Source organism: Purpureocillium takamizusanense, chromosome 10 (genome assembly GCF_022605165.1).
Source record: "Purpureocillium takamizusanense chromosome 10, complete sequence".
NCBI classification, from domain to species: domain Eukaryota; kingdom Fungi; phylum Ascomycota; class Sordariomycetes; order Hypocreales; family Ophiocordycipitaceae; genus Purpureocillium; species Purpureocillium takamizusanense.
Genome location: NC_063077.1, coordinates 1099575 through 1113705, shown reverse-complemented (window position 1 = coordinate 1113705; position 14131 = coordinate 1099575). Strand labels below are relative to the sequence as shown.

At 60.3% G+C, this 14131-nt stretch overlaps 3 protein-coding genes across 3 annotated transcripts; 1 reads left to right on the top strand and 2 right to left on the bottom strand.

Moving 5' to 3' along the window:
- Positions 1–131: 131 nt before the first annotated feature.
- hrf1 (Protein transport protein yif1) lies at positions 132–1856 on the bottom strand. The gene is made up of 4 exons (XM_047991548.1): positions 1342–1856; positions 1048–1249; positions 662–987; positions 132–607 (listed from the first exon to the last, which is right to left on the bottom strand). The coding sequence occupies exons 1-4, from the start codon at positions 1615–1617 to the stop codon at positions 446–448; spliced, it is 966 nt and encodes a 321-aa protein (XP_047847560.1). The 5' UTR covers positions 1618–1856; the 3' UTR covers positions 132–445.
- A 246-nt stretch (positions 1857–2102) lies between these two features.
- JDV02_009855 (uncharacterized protein) lies at positions 2103–5259 on the top strand. The gene is made up of 4 exons (XM_047991547.1): positions 2103–2635; positions 2695–3655; positions 3728–4254; positions 4463–5259. The coding sequence occupies exons 1-4, from the start codon at positions 2402–2404 to the stop codon at positions 4709–4711; spliced, it is 1971 nt and encodes a 656-aa protein (XP_047847559.1). The 5' UTR covers positions 2103–2401; the 3' UTR covers positions 4712–5259.
- Positions 5046–13110, bottom strand: JDV02_009854 (uncharacterized protein). The gene has a single exon (XM_047991546.1). It carries the CDS (start codon positions 11817–11819, stop codon positions 5712–5714), a length of 6108 nt encoding a protein of 2035 aa, XP_047847558.1. The 5' UTR covers positions 11820–13110; the 3' UTR covers positions 5046–5711.
- Between the last annotated feature and the right edge of the window lie 1021 nt (positions 13111–14131).

Sequence of the window (14131 nt, the reverse complement as noted above, 5' to 3'; positions counted from 1 at the left end):
AGACGGCAAAAGTGTCAACGTGTCAGGGGTTGCCCGCCTTCGTGGCTGCGTCTCAGAAAGCTGCGCACGGTGCCTTGATGAGACGCCCCGATGGGTGATCTTGCTCGATTCGTGCATTCAGCAGGGTGCTTGTCATCTTTTTTTCGTCATCCTGTCTATATGCTAATGACTCCGTCGCCCGCTGATGAAAACGTCCCCGCCCGCCCGGCTCAGCCACCCCTCAGATGGCGGATGCGCAGCAGCTCTTGTCCTCAAGGCCTTGCCCTCGTCCCTTCTTCAGGTCGTCCATCATCATGAGACAGGTAAATTCCTGTCTGGGTGCTTACGTGAATCAGCCATGCGGCTTTTGCCGCTCAAAGTCTATGCTGACACCGAAACATCACCCGTGCGACCTCCAATCGGACGCCTCTCGCCCCTCCAGTTCGTCGCCATTCGCCATGTCCGCTCAAGCCCTGGTGAGAATCCACATGAAGAATAGCTGCACAATGTAAGAGTAGAAGAAGAGGAACTGCGTCCTCTGGTTCCGCTTGGCCCTTGAGTCGGTCTGCATCGGGCCGCCGGTGTTGCCCGCTGATTCCGGGAGGAGGACGTACTTGAGCGAGCGCATCTTTGGGAACAGTCAGGCGCATATTCCATAGGGAGGGGTATGTGGAGAACCTACCAGGAAGAGCGAATTGGCCAGGAACGTGTAGAAGAAGACCGCCCAGCCGACCCAGCCGCCCGTGCCCTTGCCACCGTTGACCAGCTCAGCCACGACAATGGTGACAATGATGCCGACAAACTTGTAACCCGAGTACGCAATGAGATCAAAGAGTTGCGACTGGCTTGAGATGCTTAACAGATAGCACCCGAGCTTCAGCGCCACTATCTCGACGATGACAACCACCAGCCCTGTCGTCGCCGTGTACCCCAGCAGCTCCGGCTGGAACTGGCCCCTCAGACCCGCGATCAGGGTCGAGAGAAGAATATATGTGACGAGGGCCATTACTTTGAAGCGAGTTGTCAGTATCAATCTTGCTTCCACCACAGCATTGAGAGTCAACGAACCTGGAATGTACATGTCGGGGCTGTTGATGTCCTCCCGCGGAGGCAGGTACCAGCCCTCCTGGCCATTCGCGCCGACGGCCTGCTTGCGCGACCAGGGCTTGTGCCGCCAGGGGAAGATGACCAGGAAGAGCTTGTTGACGACGTACGAGTTAGAGACGTTGAAGTAGTGTTTTAGCGCCGAGACGTTGACATAGCGGCCAAACTGCGCATCTGTTAGCACAAACTCGGCTTCTCCGTCGTCCCCAGCACGTCCAAAGCTAGCTGGCAAGCAGCCCGGAGAGCGGAAACACGCACATTCTGCTCGACGTATTCTTGGCCATGTTTAAAGGCCGTCTGCCCAAACTGCGCGGCCACCTGCGCCGTCGGGTCGTTCATGAACTGCCCGTAGGCGCCAAACACGTTGCCCGCCGACCCGCCCTGCTGTTGGTAGGGCGTGCCGCCGTAGCCCTGCTGATGCGACTGCGCCGAGCCGGGCGGCGGCGGCGGCGACCGCAGCTGGGGTACTGTGGAAACGTGCTGCGGCACGGGGTGGTGCAACGGGGGCGACTGCCCGTACGACGCCCGTTGCATGGCGATGGAGGGCAAAGGGAGGCCTGTCTGCGCGTTTGTGACGGTGGGGCGCGATGCGAGAGGGTCGATTTGTGTCGGCCGGTGTATCGTGGTTGCGGCGGCGGCAGAGCGCTGGGGAGAGGGAGGGTTCGCAGACGGCGGCGAGGGAGGATGACAGATGGAGGTTGTGGTTGGAGCTGAAGCTTCCAGGTGTGCGACAGACAAATGAGGCTGGTGAGCCCGCGCTCACTTCAGGAAATGTGGTCGCTTTGACGCAGCTGGCAGGGCAGCGACAGACGGCCCCGCCGGTGTGGCTGGTGCCCTTGGTGCCCGGACCAATCCATTTTCCCAGGCGCCACCTACCCGTCCCGTCCACTACAAAAGGCTCTGAGGACGGGTCTTTCAGCGGCAGTGGCCACCACGTGATGTGGCCCAGAACGATCCGGGCCCCCCCAGACCCGATGAAAGATACCAGCAAGACGGGTTTCGCTATCGCTATCAGTTGGCGCGGGACCCTGGCCGACGCCGTCGCCGACCGAAGCTCCAGCACGGCATCTCCGACAACTGCCAGGCGACCCATGCGCCTCCCGGTGTACACTTATTGACCTTGCACCGTCCCATTCTGTTCCTCGTCCTCCAACGAACAAGGCGTTTTAGTAGCCAGTACTCTGCCCGGCGCGCCGCTGCCAGTTGGCCTGCTCGCAGGTCTCTCCTCCGACCCGTCCCTCGTCCTCGTCATCGTCTTTCCTCGACTGCCAACTCGTCGCCCTGCTCGCGGTCCACGGCGCGGACCTCCAACGTCGCCATGTTGGACACGTTCGAGATCATCACCACCTCTGGCGTGGTCCTCTGGTCCAGGACATATGCACCCGTCAAACTATCCGTCGTCAACGACTTCATCGCCGACACCTTCATCGAGGAGAAGGGTGGCGCCAGCGCCGTCCAGTCCGCGCAGTCCGCAGCTACGAATGCCCCGTACAAAAAGGACCAGCACACGCTCAAGTGGACCATGGTGAAGGAACTGGGCATCATATTTGTCGTAAGTCGACACAATGCCCCCCCTACAGCGCGCCTCGCCCACTGAACCTTGCGACACAGGCCGTCTACCGGTCCCTCTTCCACTTGTCCTGGGTCGACAAGCTCGTCGACAACATCCGCACAATCTTCGTCTCTCTGTACGGCGAGCAGCTCAAGAAGCCCAACACGACCATCGTCGAGTGCACAAAATTCGACGACTACTTCGACCAGCAGCTCCAGGAGCTAGACACGTCGAACGCGGCCGATCCCGCGGCGCGCCAAGTGGCAGCCACCGCCGTGGGAGATGCGCCGGCTGCACCAGGTCTTACCTACAGAGGCAGGGCCCTGCATAGCGACGCACCCGATGAGCCGTCAAATGACTCTACTCCGGTAGTCACGCCGAACACATCGCGACCTTCCACCCCGGGCAGTAGCCATCTGGTGGTCGGCAAGGCTGGTCCTGTCGCCAAAATGTCCAGGCGGGCACGGAAAGCCCAAAACAGCGGGTCAGCGGCTGCTTCGTCCGGCGACGAGACGTCGACAAAGCCAAAGAAGAGCGGCAAGGTGCGCCGGGTCTGGGACGCCGACGGCTTCGCGAATGAGGAGAGCGACGACGTCAAGCTGGACTACTCTGCTCAGCTCAATCCGTTGAGCGACAACGAGGGCGAGACTGTCGGCCGGTCAAGTGCCGTGGACGCCGTGGATGCGTCCACATGGGGGTCGTCAAGCAAGGGCAAGTTCGTACTCAAGGATCTCGGCGACGAGGTGCACGACATGCTCGCGTCCGCCGAGGCCAAGAAGGCCGCGGCGAGCGCGCAGCCGGAGGCCAAGGGCGGCCTCCTCGGCTCCGGCGTCAACGCCATCAGCGGGCTGTTCCGAAACGTCGTCGGCGGCAAAACCCTAACCAAGGAGGAGCTGGACAAGGCCATGAAGGGCATGGAGGAGCATCTGCTGCGGAAAAACGTCGCGCGCGAGGCGGCCGTGAGGTTATGCGAGGGCGTGCAAAAGGAGCTCGTCGGCGTCAAGACGGGCAGCTTCGAGGGCATGTTTCCACCCCTTTGGGCCCATGTTATCCCCCTCGAGCCGGACCACCACGACTGACAACTCTGCACAGGTATTAACTCGAAGATACAGACGGCCATGGAGTCGTCCCTCACCAAGATGCTCACGCCCACCTCCTCCCTTGACCTGCTCCGCGAAATCGACGCCGTCACCGCGCCGCCGGCCACCTCCCTCCGCAAGGCCCGCCCCTACGTCATCTCCATCGTCGGCGTCAACGGCGTCGGCAAGTCGACCAACCTGTCCAAGATCTGCTTCTTCCTCCTGCAGAACAAGTACAAGGTCCTCATCGCCGCCGGCGACACCTTCCGCTCCGGCGCCGTCGAGCAGCTCGCCGTCCACGTCCGCAACCTCAAGGAGCTCACCGCCCGCGAGGGCGGCCAGGTCGAGCTCTACCAAAAGGGCTACGGCAAGGACGCCGCCGCCGTCGCCAAGGACGCCGTCGCGCACGCCGCCCACGAGGGCTTCGACGTTGTCCTCATCGACACGGCCGGCCGCCGGCACAACGACCAGCGCCTCATGTCCTCGCTCGAGAAGTTTGCCAAGTTTGCCCAGCCAGACAAGATCCTCATGGTCGGCGAGGTACGTTTGTTCCCATGCATGCACATACGCTCGCACAAAAACCCTGTTTCTCTTTCCCTCCCTCCCTCCCTCTCCCTCTCTCCCTCTCTCCCTCTCTCTCTCTCTCCAGCGGCACTACAACTACCTTATCTCGATGCTGCCATCGTCCTGTCGTCTCCCCGTCTCCCCTGTCGTCCCATTCCCGTGACTAACGGCTTCACCCTCCCAGGCCCTCGTCGGCACCGACTCGGTCGCCCAGGCGCGCAACTTCAACGCCGCCTTCGGCTCCGTCCGCTCCCTCGACGGCTTCATCATCTCCAAGTGCGACACCGTCGGCGACATGGTCGGCACCCTCGTCTCCCTCGTCCACGCCACAAACGTCCCCGTACTCTTCGTCGGCGTCGGCCAGCACTACTCGGACCTGCGCAACTTTTCCGTAAGATGGGCCGTCGAGAAGCTCCTCGGCTCCTCGGGGTGAATGAAGATATATGAAAAAAGAAGAAAAATTGGCGGCACGCTCACCCGCCCACACAACTACCTACCTCCCTTTGGACTAGGGCGGAGGAGGATGGGAGTGTTGTCGTTGTAATTGCTGTCGTTGCGCGTCTTGTATACTACTACCTGACCTGCCTACTAGTCATAAAGCAGTACGCACGCCCTTACCATATGGCATGAGTGGGCAGGCAATGATAAAACACCAAATCACCCAACTCTCGATGAACTGCCATGTGTCTGTCCCTCCAACATGCATACTCAGTCAGCAGCCTCACTCCGGGTGGAACAGCATCAGCAGCAGTAGCTACGCAACACATGGGGGAAAGGGGGAGGGCAATTATTACTATGTACCTCATACAGCATTTCTCACAAAAAGGGGGTCTGATAAAAAATGAACAAGGCCGGTATACCCATACCCGCCCTCCATGTCCACTTAAAACGGCGCTCTCCAGAGAATCAAGCGAGCTCTCTCACTCTACCCCGCCCGTTTCTTCCCCTTCCTCTCTTCCGTCAGTCACTCTCTCTCTCTCGCCCCCCTCACCTATCACCGCTATGCGTCCCACAAAGGAAACGGAGCGAACACACCTCCGCAGCCGCCGCAGCTCATGTTCAAGCTCGTGAAAACCGAAAATGCGTGCTGAAAAGGGGGGGAGGCCGCGAGCGACTGTCATCGAACGAGGCTGCTCCGAAAGTGTAATGAAAAGAAAAAACAGCAACAGCCAATCCAAAGGGGGTATCTTTCTAGGTTCAAGTGGTGATGTGTGGTATTTCGCAATCTGAGTGGAATAGAAAAGAAGAAAAAGAATGCAATTGTGCGCAGTGATTCATGAGCACTGCGCACGTCTGCTCGTCTTCGATAGCCATTTTGTGTCCACCTCTCTTGCGACAAAGCATTAAACAAAGGAAAGGTCGAGTAGTGTGTTGTAATAGACGTCGCCACCGTGTCATCCTCGACACGTGCGGGCGTGTCTAGCGTCGGAGGCTTAATCCTCTTCAAAGAAGTCATGATCGTCAAAGTCGCCCGGCTGAGCATCTGAGTCATACCCACTCTCACGCATCATAGGCGGCGTCTGAGGGTGATCTCTCCGCTCGAGCTGGCGCGGGGGGGTGCTTTGAACCGAAGGTAGCACATCCGATCGACGGGAAGCAGTCGATTCACCTCGAGGACGAAGCGGCGCGCTGCTCTGGGACGTATAACGACGCCCAGTGCTGGCAAAGGCGGTCGGTTGTGGCCGGTTGTCCACAGGCGGCGTCTGGCGCAGGCCCGACGCGGGCGGCGTCAAAAGTCCCCCGAGCAGGCTGTTCTGGGGGCCCATGACGCCTCTGCTCTTAGAAGGCGTGGCGTTGCTCCCAGCGGGGGAGTTGAGCGCGGCAGAGATGCTGCGGAACGAGGGCTGGCTTGACTTGCGCCAGCTTCCCCAGGCCGCAGCGATCGGGCCGACAGCCTGAGCGACCCGTGGCGTCGCGGCCTGAATTGTGTGGGCAATGTTGGGCAAGGTGATGGCCGAGCCACCGTTCATGGCTCTCTCCCGTTCCTGTTCCTCCATCTGGAGGTTGGCCTTGAGGCGGATAGCGGCATCCTTGATCGCCTCACGATTGTAGCTGTCTCCAGAGAGCGCGGTGATGATATCCTGGAGATCGCCGTGCCTCACGCTGAGCAGCTCACGAAGCCAGCTGATCTCATCATCTCGCTTCGAGATCTTGGAGGCGGCGTCAGGATCGGACTTGGCCACGATCTGTTCCAGTTCCTCGATCCTCTGTTCGCGGGCCTGGAGTTGCTCCTGAAGAACCATGATGGACTCGCGGAGGGCCTGCGGAGATATCTTCTCGGGTGGCTCGAGTGTTCTGTCGACGGCCTTGGGCTGAGAGGCAATGACAGCGGCAGCGGGTCCGGGCTCTACACCAGCAGACTTGGCAGCCTGTGCTGCAGCTGCGGCGGCTTCTTTGGCGATTTCGAGCTTGTCCTCGAGGTGCACAATGCGATCCTGCAGGTGCTCAATCTTGGACGACGACAAGCTGAGGCGCTCGAGAAGCTGTTGTTCTGTTCGCTGGGCGTCCTCGGTGACGTTGCTGACCTGTCGCTCGTAGCGAGCCTGCATGTCCTCGGCTTCGTTCTCGAGCTTGCGCTTGAGCTGCTCCAGCTCGGTGGCCTTGGTGGTCTGGGCCTCCTCGAGCAGCATCTCATTCTGGGCCTTGGCCGTGTCGGCCTCCAGCTTAACATTGTCCAGCTCACTACGAAGCTTCGAGTTCTGCTCCTCGAGCTCTTCGCGGACAACGTTGACGTGGTTGTTGGCGGCATCAATCTCCGTCTGCAGGGCCATCCGGGTACGCTTGACTTCGCTGGCGCCAGACTCGCGGGCCTCCTCAAACTCCCGCTGGTAACGAGACGCGGCCTGCTGTAACTTGTGGTTCTCGGTGCGCAGCTCCGCCAACAAGCCCTCGAGGCGCTTGTTCTCGCTCACGGCACGCATTCCCGCCCGCTCGTTCATCTGGAGACGCTCCATCTCGATCTCCAGACGCTCGCGCGTCTTGGCCTCGGCCTGCAATCTGGCATCAAGCACTTCCTGACGGGCGATCATAGTCTGATCTCTCTTGATGCGGCGCGCATTCTCCTCGGCAATGTCGCGAGCTGCCTTGCCCATGTCGTCCTGCAGAGAGAGGAACTTGGTGCGCCACGTCTCGCGCAGACGCTCATTCTCTTCCAGCTGCGTGGCCAAAGTGCTGAGTGTCTTCTGCATGTGCTTGTTCTCCTCCATCACGTAGGCCAGCTCGCCAGACTTGCGTCGAGCGGCTTCGTCGGCTCGTTCGGCCTCAGCCCGCCAGTGATTATTGTCCTGGCGTACGTTTCGAAGGTCCGCCTCGAGAGCGTTGACCTTGTTGGTCATCTCCGTTTGCGATTGTGAGGAATTGGTTTGTGCAGCCTCCAGCAGAGTCATGCGCATGGCGGTCTTACCACCGCTGGCCTCCAGAGCCTTGATCTTCTGGTCGCGCTCCTCAACGACATCTCTAAGGCGATTCTCCTCTTCAGATGAGATTCTTAGCAGACGCTGTACCTCGGAGAGCCTATCCTCGGCACTGCGTCGAATCTTGACCTCATCCTCCGTCTTGTCCTCCTGCTGCCTCAGACGATCCTCGAGGTCCGCAACGCGCTGGTCGAACACGCTTCGGTTGATAATTTCAACTTCCACCCGAGTCTCAGCGCTCTGCAGCTTGCGATGCAGCTCCGCGGCGGCGTCCTCAGCAGCCCTGCGCTCTGTGACTTGCTTTTCGGCGTGGGCATGCTGGGCCTGGAGGCGCTCTTCCGCCTCGGCGAGCCTGGACTGGAGGTCCTCGACCTTGTTCAGCAGCTGTTCGTCAGGTCTAGCTGTGAGAAGCTGTCGGATTTCATCGCCGTGTTTGTTAGCCCGCTCCTGCTCCTCAGATCGAGTCTGTAAGCTGGCGGCGATCTGCTCCTTCATTTCGTCGAGCGCCTTGCGTAGCGTGGACTCTTCCGCAGGGATCTCTTCTTGAGCAATAGGCTGCTGACGGTCTTGCGTACTCAACGCTTCAATAACAGCAGCCTTAATGAACTCCATCCTACGGTCTCGGCGCGGGCTGGCAGACAGGCGGGGCACAGGCAAGCCGTCATCCTCGTCATCAGCATCGCTCTCCTGGAATTCGATAGACATGCTACGCATGTCGCGACGAGAGGAAGGGGCACGGCGCGATCGGGGTACCAGGGCCTTCTGGATAGAGGACAGAGATCTCTCCAGGGGCTCCAGTCTGGATGCCAGCAGGTTGCCCACCAGCTCGTTGACACGTCCGTCAAAGAATTGGGTCCGGTTGGCGAGCTTGTCATGCTCATCTTCAGTGAAGGCACCTTCCCAGTCACTGGCAAGCTCGCTCTCGATCTGGGGCTCGTCAAACTCATTGTCGAGATCCGGAGAGCGAGGACTGACGGGCGGGTCGACGAAGGGGTCCTCCAATTCCGTGCTAAGCATCGGAGGAGCCTCAGGCGTCGCATGATATTGACGAGGCGTGGTGCTCGCGCCATCGCCGTTAAAGCCGTCTACTGGTAGCTGCAGCTCATGCATTCGAGCATCAATCTCGGTCTCAGCTGTAGCCGATCGTTGCCATTGCGGAACGACCTCCTTGTTTTTGTTGACTCCCATCGATGGGTCAGTCTCGAGATGCTGCATGACCGCGTCAATTTCCTCAAATGTTGGCTCACGATCGTCTCCAATGTCAATGAGTCGTCCAAGAGGAGCTGTATCGTCTTGCTCTTCCACAGACTCGATGATCTCCTCGTCTGACAAGGGCTTCTGGGGTTCTTCTGGCAATGGCTCCCTCGCAAAGCGCGAGCCCGCCAGGCCTTGCGGCTTTGGTGGTGGTGAAGCGAAGCGGGAGGCGCCCAATCCCTTTGGAGTAATTGTCCGCCTTGCAGGCGGAGGTGAGGGCTCGCGATCTTTGGCCGCTGGAGCCTCGGGTTGAATAGTCTTGTCCTGATCTTGCTCATCAGATGGCCACGCCGCACTAGGCACGAACGGCTCCGCCGTGGCAGACATGGACTTCTTGTGCTCTGCCAGGCCCAGACCGGTGTCTCCGAAGGCCTGCGCCTCGCTAAAGTTTTGAGCTTCGAATTTGGAGTCGAATTCAAACGGAGTCCAATGCCCGTTCAAAGCTGCGGGGGAGGTCTCAGATGCCGCCGCGGTCGTAGCCTGTGTATCCATATGATCCGTCGCCATCGATGAAACTGACGTGTCCACGGGCAGCACGTCGTCGCCCTCCTCAAGGGCAGAGACCTCCTCCGCGCCGCTGTGCCCATCATGGCCGTCATCATTTGGCCGATCGGCGAATAGAGGCACGTCATTGCCGTCTGGCGCCTCGCTCATGGCTCGCTTGACGCGCGGCATGTCATTCGCGAAATGAGTATCGTCGCCTTCGCGAATGTCATCGTCTCGCACGGAAATCTTGGCCGATTTGGCAGACGATCTGCTAGACGGCCTGACGATGGGAACAGCCTTGGACTTCTTTGGCGGCTTGATGATGTCGCTCGTCTGGATGTTAATGTTTCCAAAGATGGACTTTCTCTTCCCACTTTCGCTACCAGACCCAATCGGGCTGGTGACCGAGCCAGAGAGGGATTGCAACGGCGTGAATGCTGGCGCGTCAGGTCGGAACTTGGGCCCGGATGTCGAAAAACTGAAGTCTGTCTGTCCAGGAGAAAATGACGGGGCCGTTGCGTGAAACCTGCCTGAGCCGCCATGCTGCGAGACGGAGTTAGCCGGAGAGCCCATGACGTTGCCGGCTTGGAACACGGCCGGCTGGAAATTGTTGCCCGAGAAGTTGAACAAGCCGGGTGTGAAGGTATTGGCGGGGTTGAACTTGAACTCCGGTGCCTGCACATTAAGCCCAGACAATGACGGCCTGCTGCCATGACTGGACCGTCTGGTGCTCGTCGTCGAGACATGGTCTTGCCACGGGTTGCTGGAGTTCGATAGAGCCTTCTGGTGGTGTCCAAGGGCAGCGGCAAAGTCAAAGTCCTGAACGGGAGTGCCAAGGTTGCTAGGATTGGTCTCGATCTCGTAAGTCTCGTCAACCTTTTGCTGCTCCGGAATATCATTCAGGGCATTCAGCTGGTTGCGGCCAGCCTGTGTGCCGTCTTGAGTCTCTTCATGCTCGCGGAAGAAGTTTTGCGACAGCGAGTGGCCTCGGCTGTGAGGACGGGGATGATGCAATACCAACGGTTTGCCAGGCTCCTGTGCAAAGCGCTCCGCAACCTGGACATTGTTAGACCCATCGCGAGAGTGTGTCGTTTCAACATGGGCTGCGGCAACGGGTCTCTCGGCTTGGTTCTGTGGGTTGTAGTCCTCGTGCTCAAGCTGGTTTCGAAGCTGCTCCTCGAGATGGTATTCGGCGTCGTCGATCTCGGCTTGCAGGCTCTCCGGGTTCTGCTGTTGCTGCTGTGGGGGCTCTGGCGTCTTCGACGGGCTCTTGTTAGCAAGCTCATCCTCCTCCTCACGCACTTCCTGCAAGCGCGGCGAGGCCCTGGCGCCCATCTGTTGGGGGAAGTACTGCAGTGACTGATGTCGGTTGTGCACGTTGAAAGACGGGTTCATGGTCTGCTGCAGAGCGTCAAGCCCGAATGGAGACTGCGGCGAGAGCATGCCGCTAAGATGAGCCAGCGAAGGCGAGTCGTGACGATTGAGGCCTTGGAGGATGCCACTTTGGCTCTGCCATCCCTGGGGAGACTGAGCAGACAACTGGAACGGTGAGCTGCCGGCCGGCAGTGAGATGGATTGGCGAGGGTTAAATTTCCCAGGCACCGCCGCAAAGGGGACAGGTGATGCTCCCGTCGGAAGCCCGGGGCTCTGAACAGGCGGGATAAACTGGCCCGGGAAAGGGTAACCAGCAATGGCCTGATTGCTGGAAGCCGACGACGTCGGCAGCGGAGGGGAGAAGGGCAGTGGCGGATACTGCGCAGACGGCTGTCGCGAAGGATCCGTGGTCGGCGGAGATGTGGATGGTGCCTGGGCTTCATCGTCTCCGGAGGAGACGCCCAGTGCACGGAGCTTGGCCTCCTGGAGCTCATTGACGTAATTGGCCCAAGCATTCAGATCTGGCAAAGTCACTTGGTACGTCCTCATAGACCGCTCTTGGGTCAGCTCGTCAGGATCCGGCCAGCCCAGTCGACTTTGCGAATCTGCGGTTTCTTGCGGCTGAGAGCCTTCCGCCACGAGGTCGAACCCGTCGACAGAGTACCCCAGCTCCTTCCAAGAGTCAAACATTCGCTCAATGTCGTCAGCGCGGAGAGGCATCGGGGTGTTTCCGGGTCGTCCGCGTTGATCATCGCGTGGCAGGGCGATCATGATGTTCTTTCCTTTCCATGGCACCTTCTTCCGGAGACGGGGACTAGCCATTGGCTCCTGAGGCAATGGTTTCTCTGAGCCTTTGGCAGGCGTTGCAGGTCGCTTAAGTTCTCCATCCATTGCGTTCTCAAACGTGTTTTCTTCGGGTGACTCGACAGTCGGAGAAACGTCGCGCTCGCCGGTAGCCAACGATGACTCGGGCTCGGTAGCCGGCGCAGCATCCGGGTCACGAGCTGAGGCCATGGCGATTGATTCGCCCGGCTTGAGGCTGATGGAGAGCCCGGGTTTCAGTGTCTCGAGGCTAGACTTTGAGCGTCGGTGGCGAGAGCGTCTCTTCGCCGACTGTCCGCTCACTTGGCGACTCGGCTTGGGGGTGCGAACGTCGCCGTCAGCAAACCAAGCTAGTTCCGAGCCGCTCAGTGAAGAGTGCTCAGAGTCGCTGCCGTCGCTGAACCAGTGCTTCGGTTCCGCGTTGACGATGCCCGTGGTGTGCGTACGGATCCAATCTTCCGTCAGGCCCCTCTGCCGGCGTCTTGCCCTGTTCGCAAGAACTGCAGCCGCGGCACTGATCGGCGGCTGCGACTCGAGTTCGGAAGGCGCAACGTCAGGCTGCTGTCGCAGAAAAGGAGTGTCGATGTTGAGGTGGTGGATGGGCGAGTCGTCCGATAGCTCGCTGCTGAAGCTCTGGCGGCGGAGATTGGCGTCCGTCTGGGGGTACGGGGAGCCCCAGCTGGCAGTGCCAAATTCGCCCGCCTCGGGAGGCGGCGTCCGCAGGAGGTCGGCGACCCGTCCAGGCAGAACTGGGGCAGGAAGAGGCGGGAGCGCGGGAGACGACTCGATGTCTTCGTCGCCGTCGGCAGTGGACGCGGTGGATAGAGCTGGTGACACCTGCGGCTGAGGTTGAATCTCAGACGAGGAATCGTCAGGGCCGTCCTGTGCGCATGCACGAGGACCAGAAGCCGCCGGCGAACTTTGCGGCGACGTCGTTACGGAAACCTTGGCGCGCCTGGATTTAGCTGGGTGTTGTCCGTTTGCCTCGAGTGCACACCATGCGGTAAGGGAGTCGGTGGGCGGGATGATGGGCTGCGTCCGCGTACTCACCTAGCGAGATCAGCGCAGACGAAGAACCCGTCGCCTGCAGCTGAGTCTCTCTCTATCTCCCCGCGTCTCGACTCCAAAACTCGCTCGCTCGCGCTCTCGAGAGCCCGGGGGTTAACGTCGGGGCCGTCGTGAGCTTGTTACGCGACGCGTTGTGGTGGCCACCAAAGACGCTTTCCCGCAGGCAGGAAAGGGGGCGTTTTAGCGGAACGACTAATAACGCGGCGCGTAGCAAGCAAGCTGGAGAGGTCGTGGGCCGGCTCGACTGGGCGGTCGCCTCCGTGTCGACAAATTAAAGGAACGACGGCGATGGCATCAGAGGAAGAAGCACGGCGCTGGCACAGGAACAGAGATGGCGCAGTGCGGTGCGGCCGGACACATCGGACGGTCAAAGGGGGTCGCGGCCGGGGGGGGAGGCGGGCGGGATGATGTCGAAAAATACCCAAGGTCAAAAAAAGGTCGGGCCAGATCGAATGGAAAGGCTCCAGGTTGCGGGTGGGAAGGGGCCAACTGGCCGCAGATCTGGGGGGGGCGTGGTGGGCAACCTGGAACATCTGGGCTGGGCACGTTGGCGCTGACGGAGAGCCCCGTTCAGAGCACATGCTGGTGTTATTACAGGGTCCAGTCATCAGTGACGGGTGACGGGGAGGTTGTTGACGACTCGTCAAGCCGGTGCATGTACTTGGTACGCGTCAATGTTGACCTGCACCTCCAAATCCAAGCAACAAGCCCGCACCGTCGGACAACCCACCAGCAGCAGCAGCAGCTGTGCATCCCCTCGTGCTGGACGGCGCCCATTGACTCTCCCATGGGACCCGAGGTGCTCCTGGCCGGTGCAGTTTGATGAGTGGCCCGCCGCCCCAGCAGGATACAAATTCAACAGGCCACCCGGGCCGTCTCTTCGCGACAGGGGTGTTGTAGATGAGGAGTACCTCGGCCGGGCCGCGAGCGCCCGCGGCTGAATATGGCGCTCTGCAGCGGATGCAGGTACCTCCTAAACGCCGCGCGAGAGACGGGTCCGCCGCGACTCGACGCGCCGCGGTAGCATCATGGGCTCGGCTACTACTGGCAGCACCAGGAGCACTGGTTTGATTACCTCCAGCTGCCGGGGCCGCCCTCTACCGTTCAGGCAGCAGGCAAACGACCGGCCAGTGTTCATTTCTGCGGGCAGCCCGCCCCGTCTGTGGAATCCCAAGAACTGAGTGCTCCTTTTTTGCAGGATGTGCGTGCCTGCCATGGCCACGGGGCTTCTGAGACCAGGACCCCCGTGGTCGGAGTCAATGATGCCATGCCATGCTGGATGGATCCCATCACAGAATGCCCAAGCCGACGCTTACGCCCTCGCCAGCCAGCCAGCCACCACCCCGCGAACAAGAGACGCGCGAGCCACAGCTCACAGAGCTCAGCTCCATTCTTCCTTCACTCATTCACTCTTTCATTCAATCGGTCTCCACAAA